Here is a 17,762-nt window from a genome sequence, read left to right on the forward strand (position 1 = left end):
CCTGCCACGTTCCTCTCCCTTGCCAATTAAATTCAACAAAAATTACACAGACAAAAATCTGCTTCACCTTGGTTGCTATGAAGTACTTGGGCAGTGCCGTTAGTCACTCTTCCACCTCCTGCTGCCCCCAAAGGTGTAATGGAAGAATGGAGGCTTCCTGGTACACCCGAGCAGGGAAACACTGACTTCGCCTCCTGAACTGCCACCGTTTCTCATGCCCTGCCTGCCACGGTGTTGTCCCTGGCTCCTGCTTTGGTTGCTGTGTGTGGCTGTATCAGACATTTTCACAGGTCCAACCCAGACTCTGTGAACCCGGGTGTCCCTTATGTCCACCAGCTTCCTATGGCAGCTGGCCATGAACAGCGCGGGGTGAGAGGACAGCCCTGCCGTGCCAGAGAAGGGAGAGCGTTCATGGCTTGTCTAAAACTAGTGAGTGAACACCAGTTTATAGGGCTGCTGGACTCTTCTGGCCACATGGAGATCCAAGAGTTAGCGCAGAGTAAACTTCCCGAGGTTTGTGAAGCAGCAGGACACCAGCCCTGCCTCTTCAGGAGCACACAAGTAGTCTCTGTCATTGTTCAAGTCATCTTGCCATATCTATTAGGAGGAGCAGCATGTTCCAGTGCTTATTTTCTCTTCTTCAGCTAGTGAGTGCAGAAAACCAAAACTTTAGACACAGCCTACTGAGTAGTGCCCCAAGCACAGTATTTGCAATGTTGGACCTAAAGGGAAAGGTCTTGTTTAGACTCTGGTTCAGTCATAGGAGCTGGTTTGGGGACACAGCTCTGTGTCCAACAACTGGGGCACAGCGATGTGCCAGTGGAGGGAGGAATCGCTCCTTTTATGACATTTTTTGAATTTTCTGTTTCTGACTAACATTTTATGTGTAGTGCTCTCATAGGCAAACTTGAGAGAATCTGATTTACTCAATTCTGGATAATTTTTTATTTTTTTAAACTGAAGTCAGCAAAGGTTGAATGGACAGCAATAGGCATGTGAGGTAATTTGGACTGGAGAGAGAGAAAATGGCTGTTAATTTAAAGTAATTTGGTAGAGATGGTTGAATCTTTGCATTTGGAAATAAAGCAACATGTAGCATTTTAGAGTACCCTGCTGCAGGGAGGCCTGGTGGGTCTGGTTTTTCCAAAGCTAAACTGTTTTGCATTTTCTCCTGGTTTTTTTGTTTGGTTTTTTTTTTCCCACAACCAAACAAGGAGGAGATTGTGCCTAGTAGTAGTAGTAATAATAATAATAATAATGATCTTTCTAGATAATGCAACTAAGCCTATAAATTCAGCCCAAATTATGCCAGTTCCAGGCCTGGCAATACTTGTAACTCGCAGAAGAGCTTGGATACGAAATATGTTGTCGTTGATCACAATGTCCCAAAAAGAAGTCACCAAAGAAAACCCAACCCCAAGCACTGCATGGCTGGATACAGGGGTGGGTGGAAGAGCAGGGTGCTGGGGGGGCTGGTTTATAACCCAAGGGTGTGGAGCACGGCTTGGGGCTTTATTCTGGCTGTGGCAGGTACGCCTTGTGTCAACCCGGTGGGTGAAGCATGGGCGAGTCTTGTTTGTTACTGCGGACTTCTGCTCAGCCAGGTTTACACAACGGGGAGTTTCTTCTGGTGAGATCTACATTAAGGCATCGACAGCCATTGTTAATGTTGGGACGAAGCCAGCCAAGAGCTGCTGTGGTGGTGTTACTTACGTGATCCATGTTCCCTGATGCGCATGTGTGTATACCTATAGCCTGATTTCTTGTTGGTGCTATTTTGCAGCAGCAGATTGTACAGCATGACTTCTCCCCACATTAAATCATGCAATCAATCCGTTTGCCTCTGCGTGTCCCTAAAGGATGATCGGGTTTTCATGTCAGAGTGCCCATTTTTAAAAACCTACTTTTGTAACAAAAACGGGTGCCTCCCCTTGATACATACAGTTTGTCTATGGGTTACCAAAGGCCACCTTAGAGAAGTGGTGTGTCTGAGGGGCCTTGGTGTCTGACGCTCTGCGTGTATTAGTGGCAGGGCTTGCTGTGCAGCTCTAGAGCAGGGCTGAGGCTATATGTACTGGGGACGTGCACTGGTGTCGGTGCGGGCTGCCGCAGCTCTGCCTGCAGCGGTACTGAGTCATGGGGCCGGAGCTGAAGAACCCATTGGGGCAGTTTGCTCACCAGGTTTGAAAAAGAGAGACTTTTAGGTATGAACAAAACCTGCTGTGATCTGCTCTGTGCGTGACCAGAGCGCATGTTCTGAAGCCATACCAGAAACTCGGAGGGTTGCAGCAGTATAGTTGCCTGCTGTGCCTCTGTCAGAAGATTTAAGGGCTTATCTACCAATTTTTACCCCAGTGTTGGAGATTAGAAGTATGTTCTTAAAAAGCTCTAAAGGGTAGACCAGACATGGAGTTTTAGGGCAATTCTAGTTTTTAAGGTTTTTTGGTTTGCAGTTTCGAGGGCTTTTGCTCTTCCCTGGAGCGGTGATGAGGGCTCTAGACTCCCAGCCTTGAGGGGTGGTGGAGCACAGGTTGGGGGCTGTGTGACAATGATAGTTATCCATACTTAATCATCGTTATTAGCAAAGTGTAAATGGATTTGGATATTTAGTCATGGCAAATTTTAGCATGCATGCATAGGGTGCAGTTGTTTACCTAAGGTACAGATACATTTTCTTGAGATCATTCATCAAGCACCTCGAGGATATCACTTTTCTGTGGAGCACTGAAGGGTGATCGGCTGTTAGGATCTCCTGGAGCCTGGTAATCTGAGCAGGGTGCCTTACGTAAAAAACAAGCAAACAACCCCACACAAACCCCTTTCAATTCACAGTGTATGATATTATGCGTTGGCATATGAAATTAGGTCAGTATTTGAAACATGCTAGTGCAAAATCTATAGCTAAGATCTTGAATATATTTGTCTATATGTGTATTTATAAAGACACCAGAAATAATGGTTACAAGCATAATATAAGAGCTTGGACTGATTTGAATAATGGTCTGACATCCGTCGAAGTGGGTTTTTTGAGTGACTTTGTTTCAAGCAGAATATGACTTTGAAGAACATAATTTATTCTGCTGCAGATAAGTAAAGTTAAAATTAAATTCCTGATTATTGGCTTATGTTCCTCAAAATTAAACCCACAGCATTTTATCCAGTCTCCTGGTTAGGGATACATAATGAGGCTGGTTGCGAGCCATGTATTTAGGGTGGGAACATAAGATGAGGAAAATCAACAGTTAAAGGTAGGAAGACAGTGTTGCATTTACATGGCATTCTAGTTTGTTGTTTGTTTTTTGGTTTGTTTGTTGTTTGTTTGTTTGTTTTTACTGAGTTCTTACAGATATTTAAGAATAAGTAGGCTTACGGCTGAAGCTGCACTGAGTTCAGAAACTTTGGTAGCTGATATCACGTGCATTTGCACATGAGCAAAACCTGCGTCTGGAACAGCTGTATGCAGCGTGGCTGTGTGTGTGTTTGTGTAATTTGTTGAGCTGAGGTTTGTGGTGATGTTTTGGGTTTTGGGTTTTTTTACCCGTTCCAGAAGGGCTGAGGGATGATTTTCCACGATGAAGTCTGGAAATGCACTTGACAACATCAGCCGGTGTCAGTCTGGTTTCCTGCATGTGGGAGGCTGTGTGCTTACATCTGGACATTGGTGCTGTTACAGAATCCCAGACTGGCTGAGGTGGGAAGGGACCTCTGGGGTCCATCTGGTCCAACTCCCAGCTCACCCAGAGCCACAGGACCGTGTCCAGATGGACAAGTCTCCAAGAATGGAGACTCCACCACCTCCCTGGGCAACCTCTGCCAGGGCTGGGGCATCCTCGCAGTGGAAAGTGTTTCGTGATGTTCAGAGGGACTGTCCTGCATTCCAGTGTGTGCCCGTGGCCTCTGGTCCTGGCACTGGGCAGCACTGGGAAGAGCCCAGCTCCATCATCTTGGCACCCTCCCTGCAGGTATTGATGTACATGGAGGAGATCGCCCTGTGCCGTCTCTTCTCCAGGCTGAACAGCCCCAGCTCTCGGGCTTCTCCTCATAGCAGAGACGCTCCAGCCCCTGAATCATTTCATCAGCCCTTCACTGGACTTTCTCCAGTACGTCTATTGGACCCAGCAGTCCAGGTGTGGCCTCCCCAGTGCTGAGCAGAGGGGAAGGATCTCCTCCTGATGCAGCCCAGGACACCCTTGGCCACTTCTGCTTGTGGTCAGCTTGGTGCCCACCAGGACCTTCTCTGCCAAGCTGCTTCCCAGCCAGCTGGCCCCAGCCTGTGCTGTTGCCTGGGCTTGTTCCTCCCCAGGGGCAGGACCAAAGCAGGGCTATTGGCAGGCAGGTCTGGTAGTGGGAGCTCTCAACTTCACAAGCAAATTAACTGAGTGGATTTTTAAATGTGGTAGGTAACATATATTTTGTCAGAACCTCTGTTTAAGAGGCTTTTGGACTTTCCCTAGGATTTTTTTTTTTCCATCGGGATCATGTAGTATGTGCTAAAATAATGAAAATAATTTTTCAAACTTGTGTGGATGTAATGTTCAAAGGTCTTTTGTGTTGATAGTGAATCCAAGTACTTGCTAGTTGTGTGGAGATGTGACAGAGAGGTGGATAGTCCCAGTGATCATCTTTGGATAGCAAGGTGAGCGCATGCCCAGTTACTCGCAGCAGATACAGTGTGTGTAGCAGCAGCAGGAGAGAATCCATCTAATTTTCCTATAAATAAGCTTGTCTTGTCTTGAGAGGATCATCTTAGAGTTTGGTTTGAGCTCATATGTAATTTAGACTTTCCTTTTTAAATTCACAGGATTTCAGTCTGAACTCTCTTTGATTTTTCGAACATGAAACATTTCTAATGGGAACTGGGCCAGGAGCTATTAAACTGGTTTCACAGCGATCTCAGAGCAGTCAGCCCTGGATAATTCTTAATCATTATCTGCTTACAGTGAATCTGATATAGGCTCTGCGAAACAAAAGCGTTTTTCTTAATGCACGTCATACAAAGAGCTCACCTTTGGGGGATGTTTTCAGTGCCTGGCATCTACACTTTTGTCTCAGTGCTGCAGCGTTGGTCTGCGGCTGTCGCGGTGAGTCACGCATTGCCACGCAGCAGTGCCATAGAAGGGATGGATCAGCCACAGTTGGTGCTTACATGGACTCAGGCATGCAGCAAAATTTAGAGTGTTAGTCTTGAAATGTAGAAAAAGATGTGAAAGCAAGCCAGAAAAGTCCACTTCATAATCAGGAAGAAGGCTAACTTTTTTTAATTGATATGTTATATAAACGTACAACTCTTACTCTCAAAATGTCCTACTAGACGCTGTGCCAACACTAACAATCTCCAAGTGAGAAATGAAGCTCATGAAATAGGAGGTAAAATATAGCTGCAGTCCTCCCTTTCCTCTGCCAGCGGGGCATCGGTGGACGCCGTGCATGCAGCAGAAAGCCCCAGCTGTGAGACCTGCCCTTGGAGCACGGGGAGGCCTGGGGTGGTGGAAAGGCTGAAGAAGCTGACCTGGAGAAGAGCAGCCTCGCTGAGGCTATGACCTGCCCTTTGCTGTTAGGGATTTCGTAGGACTCTGGCTGTCGCAAATACCCCCCACTGTGAATGACAGCACCGGGATGCTTTCTCAAGTGCTCAGCAAGTGCTTTTCAAACACAAGAAGCTTAGTGAGAAAACACGATGGTGGTATTTTTGGTACAGGCTGCCTAACGTTGGTGTTTTCTTCTTCCTCAGCAGAATTCTGCCGCATTGACAAGCCCTTGTGCCATGATGAAGATGAGCAGCTCAGCTTTGAAGCTGTCCGCAACATCCACAAGCAGATGGATGATGATGCCAATGGCAACGTGGACGTAGAGGAGAGCGATGAGGTTAGTGCTCGGCTGCTTTGCTGTCCTTCTGCCACGCAGTGCTCTGCTCTCGTAGAGGGCTGTTCTGTTTGGGTAATGCTAATGTGGCGGTGTGCCTGAAATTGAGGTGTGCAAGCTCTTAGGCTGTTGGCTGCCTATCTCTTCATCCGGCAGAGGAAGCAATGTGCCATCTCGAGCCAAGTTTCTGATCCAAACAGTCCACTTCAATCTTAAGTGTCTATGGCTTTTCCTCTGTTCTGGGAGTTTCTACCCACTTAACCTTTTTCTACGCACAAAGTATTATCAATTTATTCCAACACTGAAAGACAACAAGATTGATTTACATGATTGTTGTTATTATTTCATTCCTTTTTTAATTGCGGGGTGGGGAAACACCTCTGAATTCTCATCGAGCCTCTCTGTCACTGTTGAGCAGATACACTGGGCTGCTGTCTCTTTCACTTTACAGTGTTTACTGCGTTCTTCCACCAACCCAGCTGAAAGTGTTACAGTACATGTGTGCATAGTGCTGAAAAAACAAACAATATTTTTGTTGTCTTGGCCTTGGAGATTATAGCTGATAACTTTATTGCAGAGAAATAAAATTGTTGTTGTTTTCTTACATAAGCACCAGCAGAAATAAGTGACTACTAGAAAAGGGAAAGCTGTTTGTTTATAATGTTGCCTCAGTTGCAGTGCAGGCTCATTTACAAGGCTCTGTTCAAGGTGAGGAATTCTGTCGTATAAGGAGACTGGGATCTAAATAAGAAAGTTAAAGTGTTGGAAACTAAAAGAAAGGAGACTCCTGAAGGGATCTGCTGCCAGTCACAGGATCCCAGTTCTCCCGATCCCTTGATCCACAGCAGAACTGCTGCCTGGATAGGGATGCGCTGCCTGTCCTGTCTTGCTGCTGGGCTCAGGGGGACGATGCGTGGCTCTAAAGCTACAGGAGTGAAGGGTGGAGGCGTAGGTCTCATGCCAAGTCCACGTCCTGGGACTGAGGCTGGGCTGTGCTGGGAGCAGGGGCTCTTGAATGGTCTGAATTCTTGGCCCTGGAAGGAGGCGAGCCAGGAGCTGCCAAGACCGCTGCTGTTGGTGAGCCGGTACCCCGCGTGCACCTGGCCAGGAGGTGGATGGCGGGGCTGGAAGCCGCCTGTGCTGTGCTGCAGGGCTCCACTGAATGCGCCCTCCGCACCTCCGGCCTTTGCCCAATGAAGATGTCAGTATGTGTTTTGTACGGCCTGTGGGAGAACCTGATGTAATCTCTGTGGGTTTGGGAATTGACAAAATTGTGACCTGCTGCTTCTGTACTAAAAGGCATCTCTTCTCCCCCCCGCCGCTGTTCTGATGCAGATGGCAAACTGAAGGCATACGACAGCCCGCACAACAACCAGTCCTTCATGAGCCCTTCTCCCAGGTGCTTTATTCCCACTTCTCGGATAAAGAAACCGCAGTCTAGGGAGATTAAATCTCCCACCCAAACTAACGCAGCAGTTCAGTTTACTGGGCAAATTCAGCCATCACAAGGGCTCTTCAGTCTCCTGGGAGGTGACGTGGCAGAGCAGCCTGGAGCTGAACACCCTGTTTATGAGGAGCTAGTGGTGTTGGCTGGCTGTTCCCAGGTTGCAGTGCTGTTCCCTCTGCCTAAATCCCACTTCACAGAGCAATTAAAACAAATTAAAAGCATTCAATTGCATTTCCTAAAATTTGGTGTTTTCCCTGGAGGCAGTTCTCTGTTCAGCATTGCTTTGGAGCAATGATTTACCTCTCCCACTGACTCCTGGGATAGCCTCAGGCAAATCAATTCACTCGGTGCATCCTACTCGCCTGTTATTAAATTGAGAATAAGCCTCATGTTGTTAGGGTTGGGCATTAACTAGCAATTTTTATGTCTCTCTGAGCAAATCTTGCCCTCTGTCTCGGTGGACTAGTTGAGAGCTTATTGTACAAGCACTAACAGTATTATCTGTTCAAAGCCTTTGTACCATCAGTTCATTTTACAGTATAGATGTTGCCACTGTATGAGTAATAAAATTTATTTTTCTAAAAGGCTTCAGAATCACTGCCTTGCTGCAATTACTAGTCTGTATTCAAACCCATTGTCGCTGGATCAGACTGATGCCTGAGCCCCTTGCATCGCTTCTCTTGGTCGCAGCAGCTCTCCTCCAGTTTCTGGTGTGTGCATTATCCCTTCCTGCTCATTAGAAGCAGAGCTGCCAGGATGGCAGTGCTGAACTTGGGGATCAGACCGTTGCATGTCCCTGCTGGGAGTTTTTGCAGTGTTCCCCCTCTCCCAGGTGCTCCCAGCAGAGTCTGCCATTAGTTTCCCCTCTGCCTGTACCTGTTGCTACCTGCAATTGCTCTTTATCATCTGCTTCCAGGGGACACCAATTCTTGCGTTGCTCTTGCCTGCGCATGTTATCTCTCCTGCTCATCCAAATGGGATTTGTCGTAGTGTCGGTCCCCAGATCCCTTCCTGACATCCACTTCATTTGCTGCCCATGGGGAAGTGAAGTGCAGCGCTGTGCTGTTCTGTTATGGGTTAGTCCTCGCCGGTGCCTGAGCACTGCCCTGGGGTTCCCGCAGTCACCCCTGAACCCTTCACCACTTCTGTCACCTTTGGTGTTATCTTCCGAGCTCTTTGGGACAGGAATTGTGTCTGAATAGTATTTTGGGGAAGTTGCAGTTGTCGCAAGCTTCCCAGCAAAAGGTGGTGGTCCTCCTTAGGAAGGAAGGTGATGATGGTATTTCTGTTGTTTAATGGAAAAAGCTTTTTTCTGTTACTTCTGCTGTTAATGGGTGGATAGGGGCAGTTTAAAGAAGTAGATAAATGTGGAATTTTTCATATAAGAAAGTCTGTTTTTTTGTAAAAGTTTGTTTTGGCTAATTGAGACAGCCTGTATTAATTGGCTTCCTTCCTATAATTTACCTGTGCATGAAAATGCTGCTGTAAGGGTATGACAAACCCATCCTTCTCCCTCCAACCCCAAGTGCAGCCCAGCGCCGGGCTCTGCCATGAGAAATGCATTCCGGCTGTCGGTGTGTGCCGCAGTGTGGCATTTTGCTGGCAGGAGGAAGAAACCTGGAGGCTGGCAAAGGCAGCCGGCCATTAAACCGAGCATGGCAGATGCCGAAACCCCAAGGAGCGGTGACCCTGGTGAGTGACAGCCGGGGTGGCCCAACAGCACACGGGCACCCCGCGGCTGCTGCCAGCCCGGAGCAGGAGCTCGGCTCTGCCTCCCGTGGGAGCGGAGCTGCTGCCGCTTGTGGGGCCTTGCCGGGAAGTGCTCATCGCAGCGAGGTGGTGCATGCGTGATGTGTAAATGAAAACAAGAACATCCCCATGGTTGTTGTGATGGCTCTTTTCGTCCTACTAGCCTGCTGCTTTTCACAAGTGACCTGTGACAACTGTCTTTGAGTTCAAGAGGGAAGAAAATAATCAAAATAAAGTATAAGCCACAGTTTGCAGTGTAACCTAGTCAATATTTTAAATATGCATGTTTTCTGAGAATTGAAGATGATTTTTCCTTGGTTTTCCCTTTATACTCAGCGAGCATGCTGTGCATTTCATGGGCAAATATTGCTCTCCATGGAAAATATTTGTGTGCACATGTAGGTCTCGGCAGCTGGCAGTGAATTAGTGTTTATATCTGTTTACCTATTGACAAAATGAAGTATTGTAGTGACCCCAAGTTATATCTGGTGGACTTGGCAGTGTTAGGTTTATGGTTGGACTCGATGATCTTAAAAGGTCTTTTTCAATCTAAATGATTCTATGATTCTATAAATAACAGTTGCAAGCTTTACCTCTGTTAAGCTTGAAACTTTTATTAAAATTACATTAAATTAAACTTTCAATAAAGGCTTTGAAGCCACTGAAAAAGTTATTTCAAGAATTTTCCTTGGTGAGCCAGCTATTTACTGCTCGAGCGCTCAGTTTCTCTGCTTTCAAGGTTATCAGCTCTAACCCCCCATGCGTACCCTGTAATTGTGTTCTAACTCCCTGTCTTTGGTGGTGGGACAGCTGCCGGAGACATTATATGAAAGAATGCAGGAGGCTCAAATTTAAACCTTTTACGGCTTTTACGTTTAATCTTCGTACAACCTTCTTCTTTCAGTGTGCAAAGCTCCCACCTCGGGAGGGGATATAGAGGATGGCGTGGCATGCTCTATTTCCATAAACTTTTTAGAAAACGAAGCAGACAATGACCCAGGAAGGAGTGTGTTGCAGCAAGGTGCTTGTGCCTTCCTGGGCACGGCCGGAGAGGCTGCGAGCACCTCCCTGCCTGGGGACCCAATGGGACCCCCCGGCAGCCCTGCAGTGGGGCAAGGGTGGGCTCTGGGGGAGGCTGGGGAGCCTCTTTGGGGTCACAGGGTAGTTCGGGTGGGACAGGACCTCTGGAGGCTTCTTCCATTTGGAGGGTACTGATGTAGGGGGGGAAGCTCTTGCAATGCCATGCCGCAAACAGTTGCTCTGAATAGTCTCCCTTTAGCATAGGTTTATATACTTGGGATTGATTTTATTTTTTTAAGTGGTTTGTGACAGAGCAAAGTGAGCTAACTAACATCTTAACATAGTTTCAGAACAGAACGTGTTGATGACTGATCAGCCTTGCACAAAGATTGAGCTGTGTCGGACGAGTTACCTGGAAAACCACAGTTCTCTGCTGTTTGCCTTTCTGTTTCATCTTATATTAATTCCTTTAATTAAAAAAAAAAAAACCACCCCAAACCTTCCTCTGTTGAGGATAAGGCTGAGGTAATTTTGAAGCTTGGGTTTAATCACCTGTTCTCCAGAAGCATTTGCAAGCTTCAGCAGCGACTGCAGGTCCCACAGACATCGGTCTTGGAGGCGTGTGGTCTCTGTGCCTGGACCAAGCTTTTCCCTCCCATAGCAGTATTTCCTTTGTTGGTTGGGAACTTTGGATTTGCATTTACTACTTTGGCTTTATCTCTTTGGGGGTAAGTTATGGGTAAATTTTGTTTGGGTTAACAGATCTGACTGGGCAGAAAGGGAGAGACAGACAGATAATGGTATTTGTCGAATATTCTAATTAAGGTGAAATTTTGGCCAGCAACTTTATGCTGTCCTTAAATCATCATTGCATTTTTCCTTTCTGGAACTGAATTTTCAATGAAGTTTAAGATGACATCAGTGACCTCGATTAAAATGAAAGAACTGCCTCTCATGGGGAAATCTTCTAATTAGCAATCTATTTCTGCTCTTTGCACTCACTCCAAAGGCAGCTCCAGCTGTTTAGGGGCAACTCTGATGTAGGTTCACACTGACGAGTCTCTCAGATGCTGTTAGCCTGGTTTCCTAAGGAAACAAGTTTTATGGTATTGCTCGATCAGTCCCTGGCTCCTCTCAACCTCTGATCCCACTGCCTGGCATCAGGCATGTTAGGAGGAAAGAGGGCTCAGAGACAAAAGTTTTCTGCAACTTTAATGAAAATCGGTAGCTCAGAAGAGGTGTTAAAATTGGTGAGCTCACTGAGGGAAGCAATGCACGGTGAGCTCTGCAGTCACTTGGTCGGTTCTGGCCCCGTAGCACCTGCACAACAGTGAGTCGGCGCATGCATGCATCTCTTGCCCAGGTGGTAGTTGGTGCTCAGGAGGGGTGATGAGCTGAGATCCAGGGATGTGGGAGCGATGTAAAGGTTCAGGGCAGGGAATGCAAAAATTGTGTCAGTAGTTGGAGTTTCTGCAGGTTACAAAACATGAGAAAAAAACCTCTGGAAAATCACACTTCATGGAACTGTTCATTTTTGAGCATGCTTTCAGCAACTGAGACAAGAAGTTTGTCTTAACCAAGAAACCCATGCAACTCAAACTGCTCACCCCTTTTAGAGTGGAGAAAAGCGTACTGGTCACAGGGTTTGCAGGTGGAAAATTAAAATGTAGGTCCCTGTGTTCAACAAGGTTATATAATCCCAAAATGGTTTTGTAATTTTTTTTTCTGGAGGGGGTGCATACCTCTGCTTCAGAGCATGCATGTCTCTGCCAGTGCCTCCAGCACTTGCCGGAAACCTGGGGCCAGAGCAGCCGTGAGCAGAGGGCACCAAGAAAAAGTATTTTCATCCTAAAACAAAGGTAATTTTCTGCTACAGGCTGTTGTGCAGGTCAGAACTGTGGTTGGCTTCAGCAGGGATTGGATGTATTCCCTCCCCAAATACATTACAACTGTATTGCAGTTCCCCTGCATGTCTGTGTAGGGACCCATTCATTCCTCACCGCCCTGCTGCCCTTGCAGAGGTGCTCCCCCACAGGTGGGCATTTCAGAAGGCTGTGCAGTGCCTGGTGTTTACGTGCCTCAGATTCTGCTACTTCTCATTATATACAGAAACCTGTTAAATTATAAAAGAAATCTTGACATCAAGCAGCGTTCATAGGCTGAGTCTTCCTGCAGCGATCTCAGCTCATGTTGGTTGTTGCTTGTAGCGGTAGTCGTGTTCCTGCTTCTTTTGGATGGTGTGATCATGGTTGGTCTTTCTCTGAACTTCTTGGTTGACCACATTTCCTTCTGTTCTTGTGGCGGATTCGCAGACTGGCTGAGGCTGGAGCTGGTCCGGGTGGGACTTCTGGAGATGATCTGGTCCGAGCCCTGTCCACGCAGGGTCACCCAGAGCCGGCTGCCCAGGACTCATGAGTTTTGGGTATCTCCAGGGATGGGATCAGCAGGGTCTTCAACACTTCGAAGTGCTGCTTTTTAATGGTTTGCAAGCGGGTCAATATTATTGTGCAGTGATTCTTGTGCCTGGTGTTTTTTGAACATTTGGGAGTCCTGTGGCTGCTTTATATATATGCATATTAGCATACACATAGTGTGCATGCTCAGTATAGTTACCTGTGTATATGAAATCTATGGGGAGCCCCTCCAATGGGGAAAGACTGAGAGCTATGCACCTTGAAAATTGTGTGTGTGCAGTAGATGGGCAAATGCAGGCTCTCAAAAGTGCCCTGAGTGCTGCTGGCGTTGGGGATGCGGGCGTGTTAACAGTCTGTGCAACAGGAATTCCCATCCATTTGTGCTGGTTGGCAGCACACAGAGATTGGAGAAAGTGTGTTTAGCAGTAGTATGTGTCTGACGGTAGCAGATATGGAGCTAGCAGGTCAGCAGTCAGCTGAAAACATCTCTATTTTCTAGCTTGAGTCAGAGGAGCAGCGCTGAGACACCTGCATGGCACCAGCAGCCCAGCAGTAGCCTTCACCTCTGAAGGCTGTGCTAAGCAGAGTTTGGCTTACTTGCTGTATTTGCACTATTCTTCTTTTTTGTCTTCCCCAGACGATACTAAGGGAAAATCTGCTTTTAAGGTTACCCTGGGCTTTGGGGCATGCATCCCAGCTCCTCCAGCCTCTCAGGCTGTACCGTGCATGAACAGCTCGTCAGAGGAGGTGACAGCCCCATCCCACATCCTCCTCCCCGCTTGTTTTAGAGATGTTCTCACCGCAGCCAGCACCGTCCCCTCCGGAGAGTCCTTGAGGGTTTGTTCTGGTGATCGTGTGCCGAAGGAAAGCTGCAAGAGATCACTTTTCCTTTCTGTGCTCCCTGAGCTAAATATACAGAGCAGCAGCTGATCCCTCCGGTCCCGGTGGGAGTTGGCAGCCGCGCGGTGCACAGCACCGGGTGACATTGCCGCGTTCCCTCTCGGTCACGAGTTAACGAGGTGGGAGGCCGATGACTTCGCCTCTTGCTGCTGCCTTCGGCAGGACGCAGCAGGCAGGAGACCCAAACGGCAGCGGGCTGCCCTGCTGAAACTGCCCGAATTTTCCCATTTTCCATGTTTGTCTGTAAGGCGGGAAGAGCAGCCGAAGCCTTCGTGGTCTAGAAAGCAGGAGAGCAGACAGACACCAGGCTCAAGCTGCGGGTACCTGTCGGTGGCCTCGGTAGCATCCACAATGGATTTGTAAAGAGCCTAGGAAGTTAAAACTTTCACAGATATTTTTCATGCCCTGTCTGATGTCTCCTTATCTAGAGATTACTTTTTGTGTTGTTGTTGTTCTGTTACCCACTTAAAAGAGCTGTAATAAAGAAGGCTGCATGGTAGTCATGCACTGGATGATGCATGCAGGGATGTAAATGTGAAATTATCTTTTACTTTTGTTACATATGTTAGGTACTGGAACATGAGTGATCCTCTTTCTTCTGTTTGATTTCCACTTACTTTGCTTACCTCACATCTCATGAATCCCTCCTGCATACAGGGTAGTCTCAAATCTTGTTAGTCTTTCTTGCACTCTCCCTTAATTTTTTTTTTTTTTTTAATACAGTTTTCTTCACTTTGGTGTTTTCTGTTTCTGCCCTGTCTTCTCCTGAGATGGGAGGGAGGTGGGAACACACCAGAGCATGACAGATGTGTTCCCTGAGTGAACTGTGATATATCTGCAGACCATACTGACAGTATATATATATTTTTTGTTAGTGGCTCAGCCTACAGTGAAGATGCCTCGCCTACTGTAGATGGCATTTGTTTCAGCTTTGATTTGAAGGTGCAGGTCAAATATGATAATAATTTCTTGGATTCTTACTCCATTGACATGAAGTTGGTTCCATTGTGCCACTTAGTTGAATTTTTTGGTGATACGATAATTCAAAGGAAAAGCCTGGAATCCCAAAAGCCTAGGTTATATTAATTTATTATACTCTGTCTATCTGTATTAAGATTAATTTAACATATATACTTACTGAATATTTCCTGGCTCGTCTTACCAGGAAGAGAAATCTACAGATGTACTGCAGAGAATGTCCATACTTAGTTTGATCTGTCAGTTTTGTGCAGCAACTGAAAATACTTAACTAATAATTTTATTATAGATATATTAAAAATATATGTATATTATTATAGTTACAAAAAATTTATATTACATATGCACTAATTTTATAAATATATATAAAATAAAAGCACATATTCTTTTATATATATTCTCTAATATATAATTATATGTATATAGTTATATATATTGTTATTCTCAGTCCCCTAAAGTGCATTTGCTCAGGTATCTACTGGAACGCCAGAAGAGCATAGTGTGTTGATTCTAGATGTTACAGAAGACGAACTTCCACTACTGAGCGTGGTGTGTGAATTATATAAAGTAATCCCTGATAGAATTCGCATTTACACAGAAACTCCTACAAAATAACAGAGGCTGTTATTTGGCAGTGTTGAGTGATTTTGATGACCTACATTTTGATGCAATCAAAAGGTCTTATAGAACCAAAAAAAGTGCCTTTCAGCTGGCAAGCCTCCCCTGCTTCCTGGATAGTCTGAAATTTGAGGATTTGCTGAAACCCAGAAAACCTGATTTTAAGCTTTTTCTCGTCTCTGAGCACGGAGTAGCTTGTGTTGTTTATCTGATCGTGCAGTGTCGGCTTTGTAATGAAAAATGTTAAATGATAACACCTACCTGAAAGCATATGTTTGCAATAATGGAACAAAGTTACAAAAAGCTAAAATAATAATAATAATAATGATAATGATAATAATAAAGTGTTACTGTGATTATACATAACAGTTTATATCCTCCCTTATTTTCTGAGAATCTGAAGTAGGTTTTGTATTTCGTCTTTAATTATTACTGGGTGATTCCAGGACTCCAGGTTAAGATTCCTGTGCTGAAGGCAGTTGCTGTTCTGTCTGTGCCAGCCTGGCTCTCCTCCCTCGCTGAAGACCCCTCTGTAAATACCAAGACTTTGCTGCTTTGCATCGGCTGTCTTGCTTGATTCCTCCTTAGAAAAACCTTTTTTCTGTGTTTCCTGTGGCTGCTCGCTTGTGCCCCATCTCGACTCAGAGCACTGGAATAGCAAGGACCCTGTCATTTGGCTTTTCTTCTCTGTCTTTCCAGCATTATTGGGTTAATGCTTCTGTGACACATCTTATTTACCCTACCTTGCCTGCAGGCATCATCTGTCACAGTCTTGTGGTAAACTTTTGAGCATTTACTGTTTCCCGTAAGAGGAGCTATATCCTCTTATTTTGAGGTTTACAGCCTGTGTTATTCCACAACTATCAGATGATATCCGAGATGGGGAGATTCCTAATGGAGTGCTCAATTTCAGAAATACTGCCTCGTTCCTTCAATAGATGCTCTTGGGGTTCTGGGGTCTCTCCACGGGGAGGGCACAGGTGCCGTAAGAAGATTTTGATTTCTGTGCCAAGAGAGGGAGTAGCAGGAGAGAAGGATTATTGCTGCCGTAGGTATGTTTGTGCCTTGTGGAAACGCTGTGACCTCTTCTTACGCTGATGTGTCAGTAAAGGACTTGGAAAGCAGTTGGTTGGAAAAGAAGAAGTAGAATGGTTTGGTGTCTGGAAAGATTCCTTTTCTTAATGATGAGAGGCTGAAGCTCCTAAGCTGACTTGCTTATTGTCAGCATAGCCCCAGGCAGAAATCTGCTGGCAGAGGGCTACTTGGCAAAAAGGCAGCAGAATAAAATCCTGAAACTGGAAGTAGAGAAAAATGCATTCAGCTAGAAGTAAAGTGCAGGTCTGTAATAGATGGTGTTACGTATTAGAGCAGCTCAACCGCTCTCCTGAGGCACCCCCCGCCACAGCACTGCATCCAACTCAGGGGTCCCCAGCACAAGACAGACATGGACCTGTTGGAGCAGATCTGGAGGAGGCCACAAAAATGATCCGAGGGACGGAATGCCTCTGCTGTGAAGACAGGCTGAGAGCGTTGGGGTTGTTCAGCCTGGAGAAGAGAAGGCTCTGGGGAAACCTTATTCAATATGTAAAGGGGGATGTATGAGAAAGCTTAAAGATTGGACATAAGGAAGGAATTTCTTTTGACAAGGGAGCTGAGGCACTCAAAATGGTTGCCCAGATAAGTTGTGGTTGCCCCATCATTGGCAGTATTCAAGGCCAGGTTGGATGGGACTTCGAGCGAACTGATCTAGTGGAAGTTGTCCCTGCCTTTGGCAGGGGGGTTGGACTAGATGATCTTTGAAGGTGCCTTCCAACCCAAACCGTTCTGTGATTCCATGAACTAGGGAGATGATGTAGTTTTGATCAGAGATGAAAAGACCAGAGGTGCTGCATCTCAGACTTACTAGGTCTTTGCCACAGAAATTATTATGTGACAACTTGTAGATGTAGTAATAAGGAAAACAGGTGAAAGTTTTGTTTTTTTTTTTTAATGCTCCTCATCTCTCTAAAAGATGAATCAAAGAATAATCCCACTGTTTATTCTTCTCCTAGTTCTTGAGGGAGGACTTGAATTATCATGACCCAACAGTCAAGCACAGCACCTTCCATGGAGAAGACAAGCTCATTAGCGTGGAAGATCTCTGGAAGGCCTGGAAGACTTCTGAAGGTAAAAAAGACAAACAAGCAAATTGAAACAGCCCGCTCCACCCCTCTTGCCATAAAGGCGATAAACACTTTGGATTTCATATAACCTTGGCAGCAGTGTGTGTACCTCCTAGGAAAAATATGCTGCTGCTTCTTTTGCTGCTTTGTACAAGTACTCTTCCAGCTTCCTTTGTTGGGGGGGTGGGGGGTGCCTTTCAGGATTTCGTTGGTCTTGGTACTTCCCAACTGTTAGTGCTGGCATCTGAGTATAGCCATAAAAGTATAAAGTGTTGTTTCGTTTCTCTGCCCCTATAAATGTGTATTAAAATAGAGCCAAATACTGTCCTATTCCAGGTTCTCCTTCGAATACCCAGTTTGAAATGGTATTTTTATGGGGTAATAGCATCCTAAATACTCAGTAGAGCTGCGTGGGAGTTTTCCTACAGGTCGTGTTTTCTTTAGAAGAATTTTGCTGAAGCTGAAAAGCTCCTTAATCTAGTGAAAAGAAGGTAGAATAAAGTCCTAAAACTGGAAGTGTACATAAATACGTTTGATGTAGAAATAAGCTGCAAGCTGTTACGAAATGGTATTACTCGTCACAGCAAGTTATCCCAGGGAGGTGGTGGAAGT

At 45.9% G+C, this 17,762-nt stretch overlaps 2 protein-coding genes across 12 annotated transcripts in view; one reads left to right on the forward strand and one right to left on the reverse strand.

The window, feature by feature from the left end:
• STIM1 (stromal interaction molecule 1) overlaps nucleotides 1–17,762 on the forward strand; it is a 102,067-nt gene that overhangs the window by 33,115 nt on the left and 51,190 nt on the right. For 9 of the 11 annotated variants that reach the window (XM_069808748.1, XM_069808752.1, XM_069808751.1 and 6 more), the window contains exons 3-4: nucleotides 5,732–5,865; nucleotides 17,040–17,154. In XM_069808748.1, coding sequence (XP_069664849.1) covers nucleotides 5,732–5,865; nucleotides 17,040–17,154 — 249 coding nt within the window. The remainder of the gene's footprint in view (nucleotides 1–5,731; nucleotides 5,866–17,039; nucleotides 17,155–17,762) is intronic. The other 2 variants (XM_069808750.1, XM_069808754.1) reach the window with 1 other exon arrangement.
• Nucleotides 1–17,762, reverse strand: part of FHIP1B (FHF complex subunit HOOK interacting protein 1B) — a 421,115-nt gene that overhangs the window by 16,521 nt on the left and 386,832 nt on the right. The window lies entirely within an intron of this gene.

The sequence above is a fragment of the Haliaeetus albicilla genome, chromosome 20, assembly GCF_947461875.1.
Source record: "Haliaeetus albicilla chromosome 20, bHalAlb1.1, whole genome shotgun sequence".
NCBI lineage: Eukaryota > Metazoa > Chordata > Aves > Accipitriformes > Accipitridae > Haliaeetus > Haliaeetus albicilla.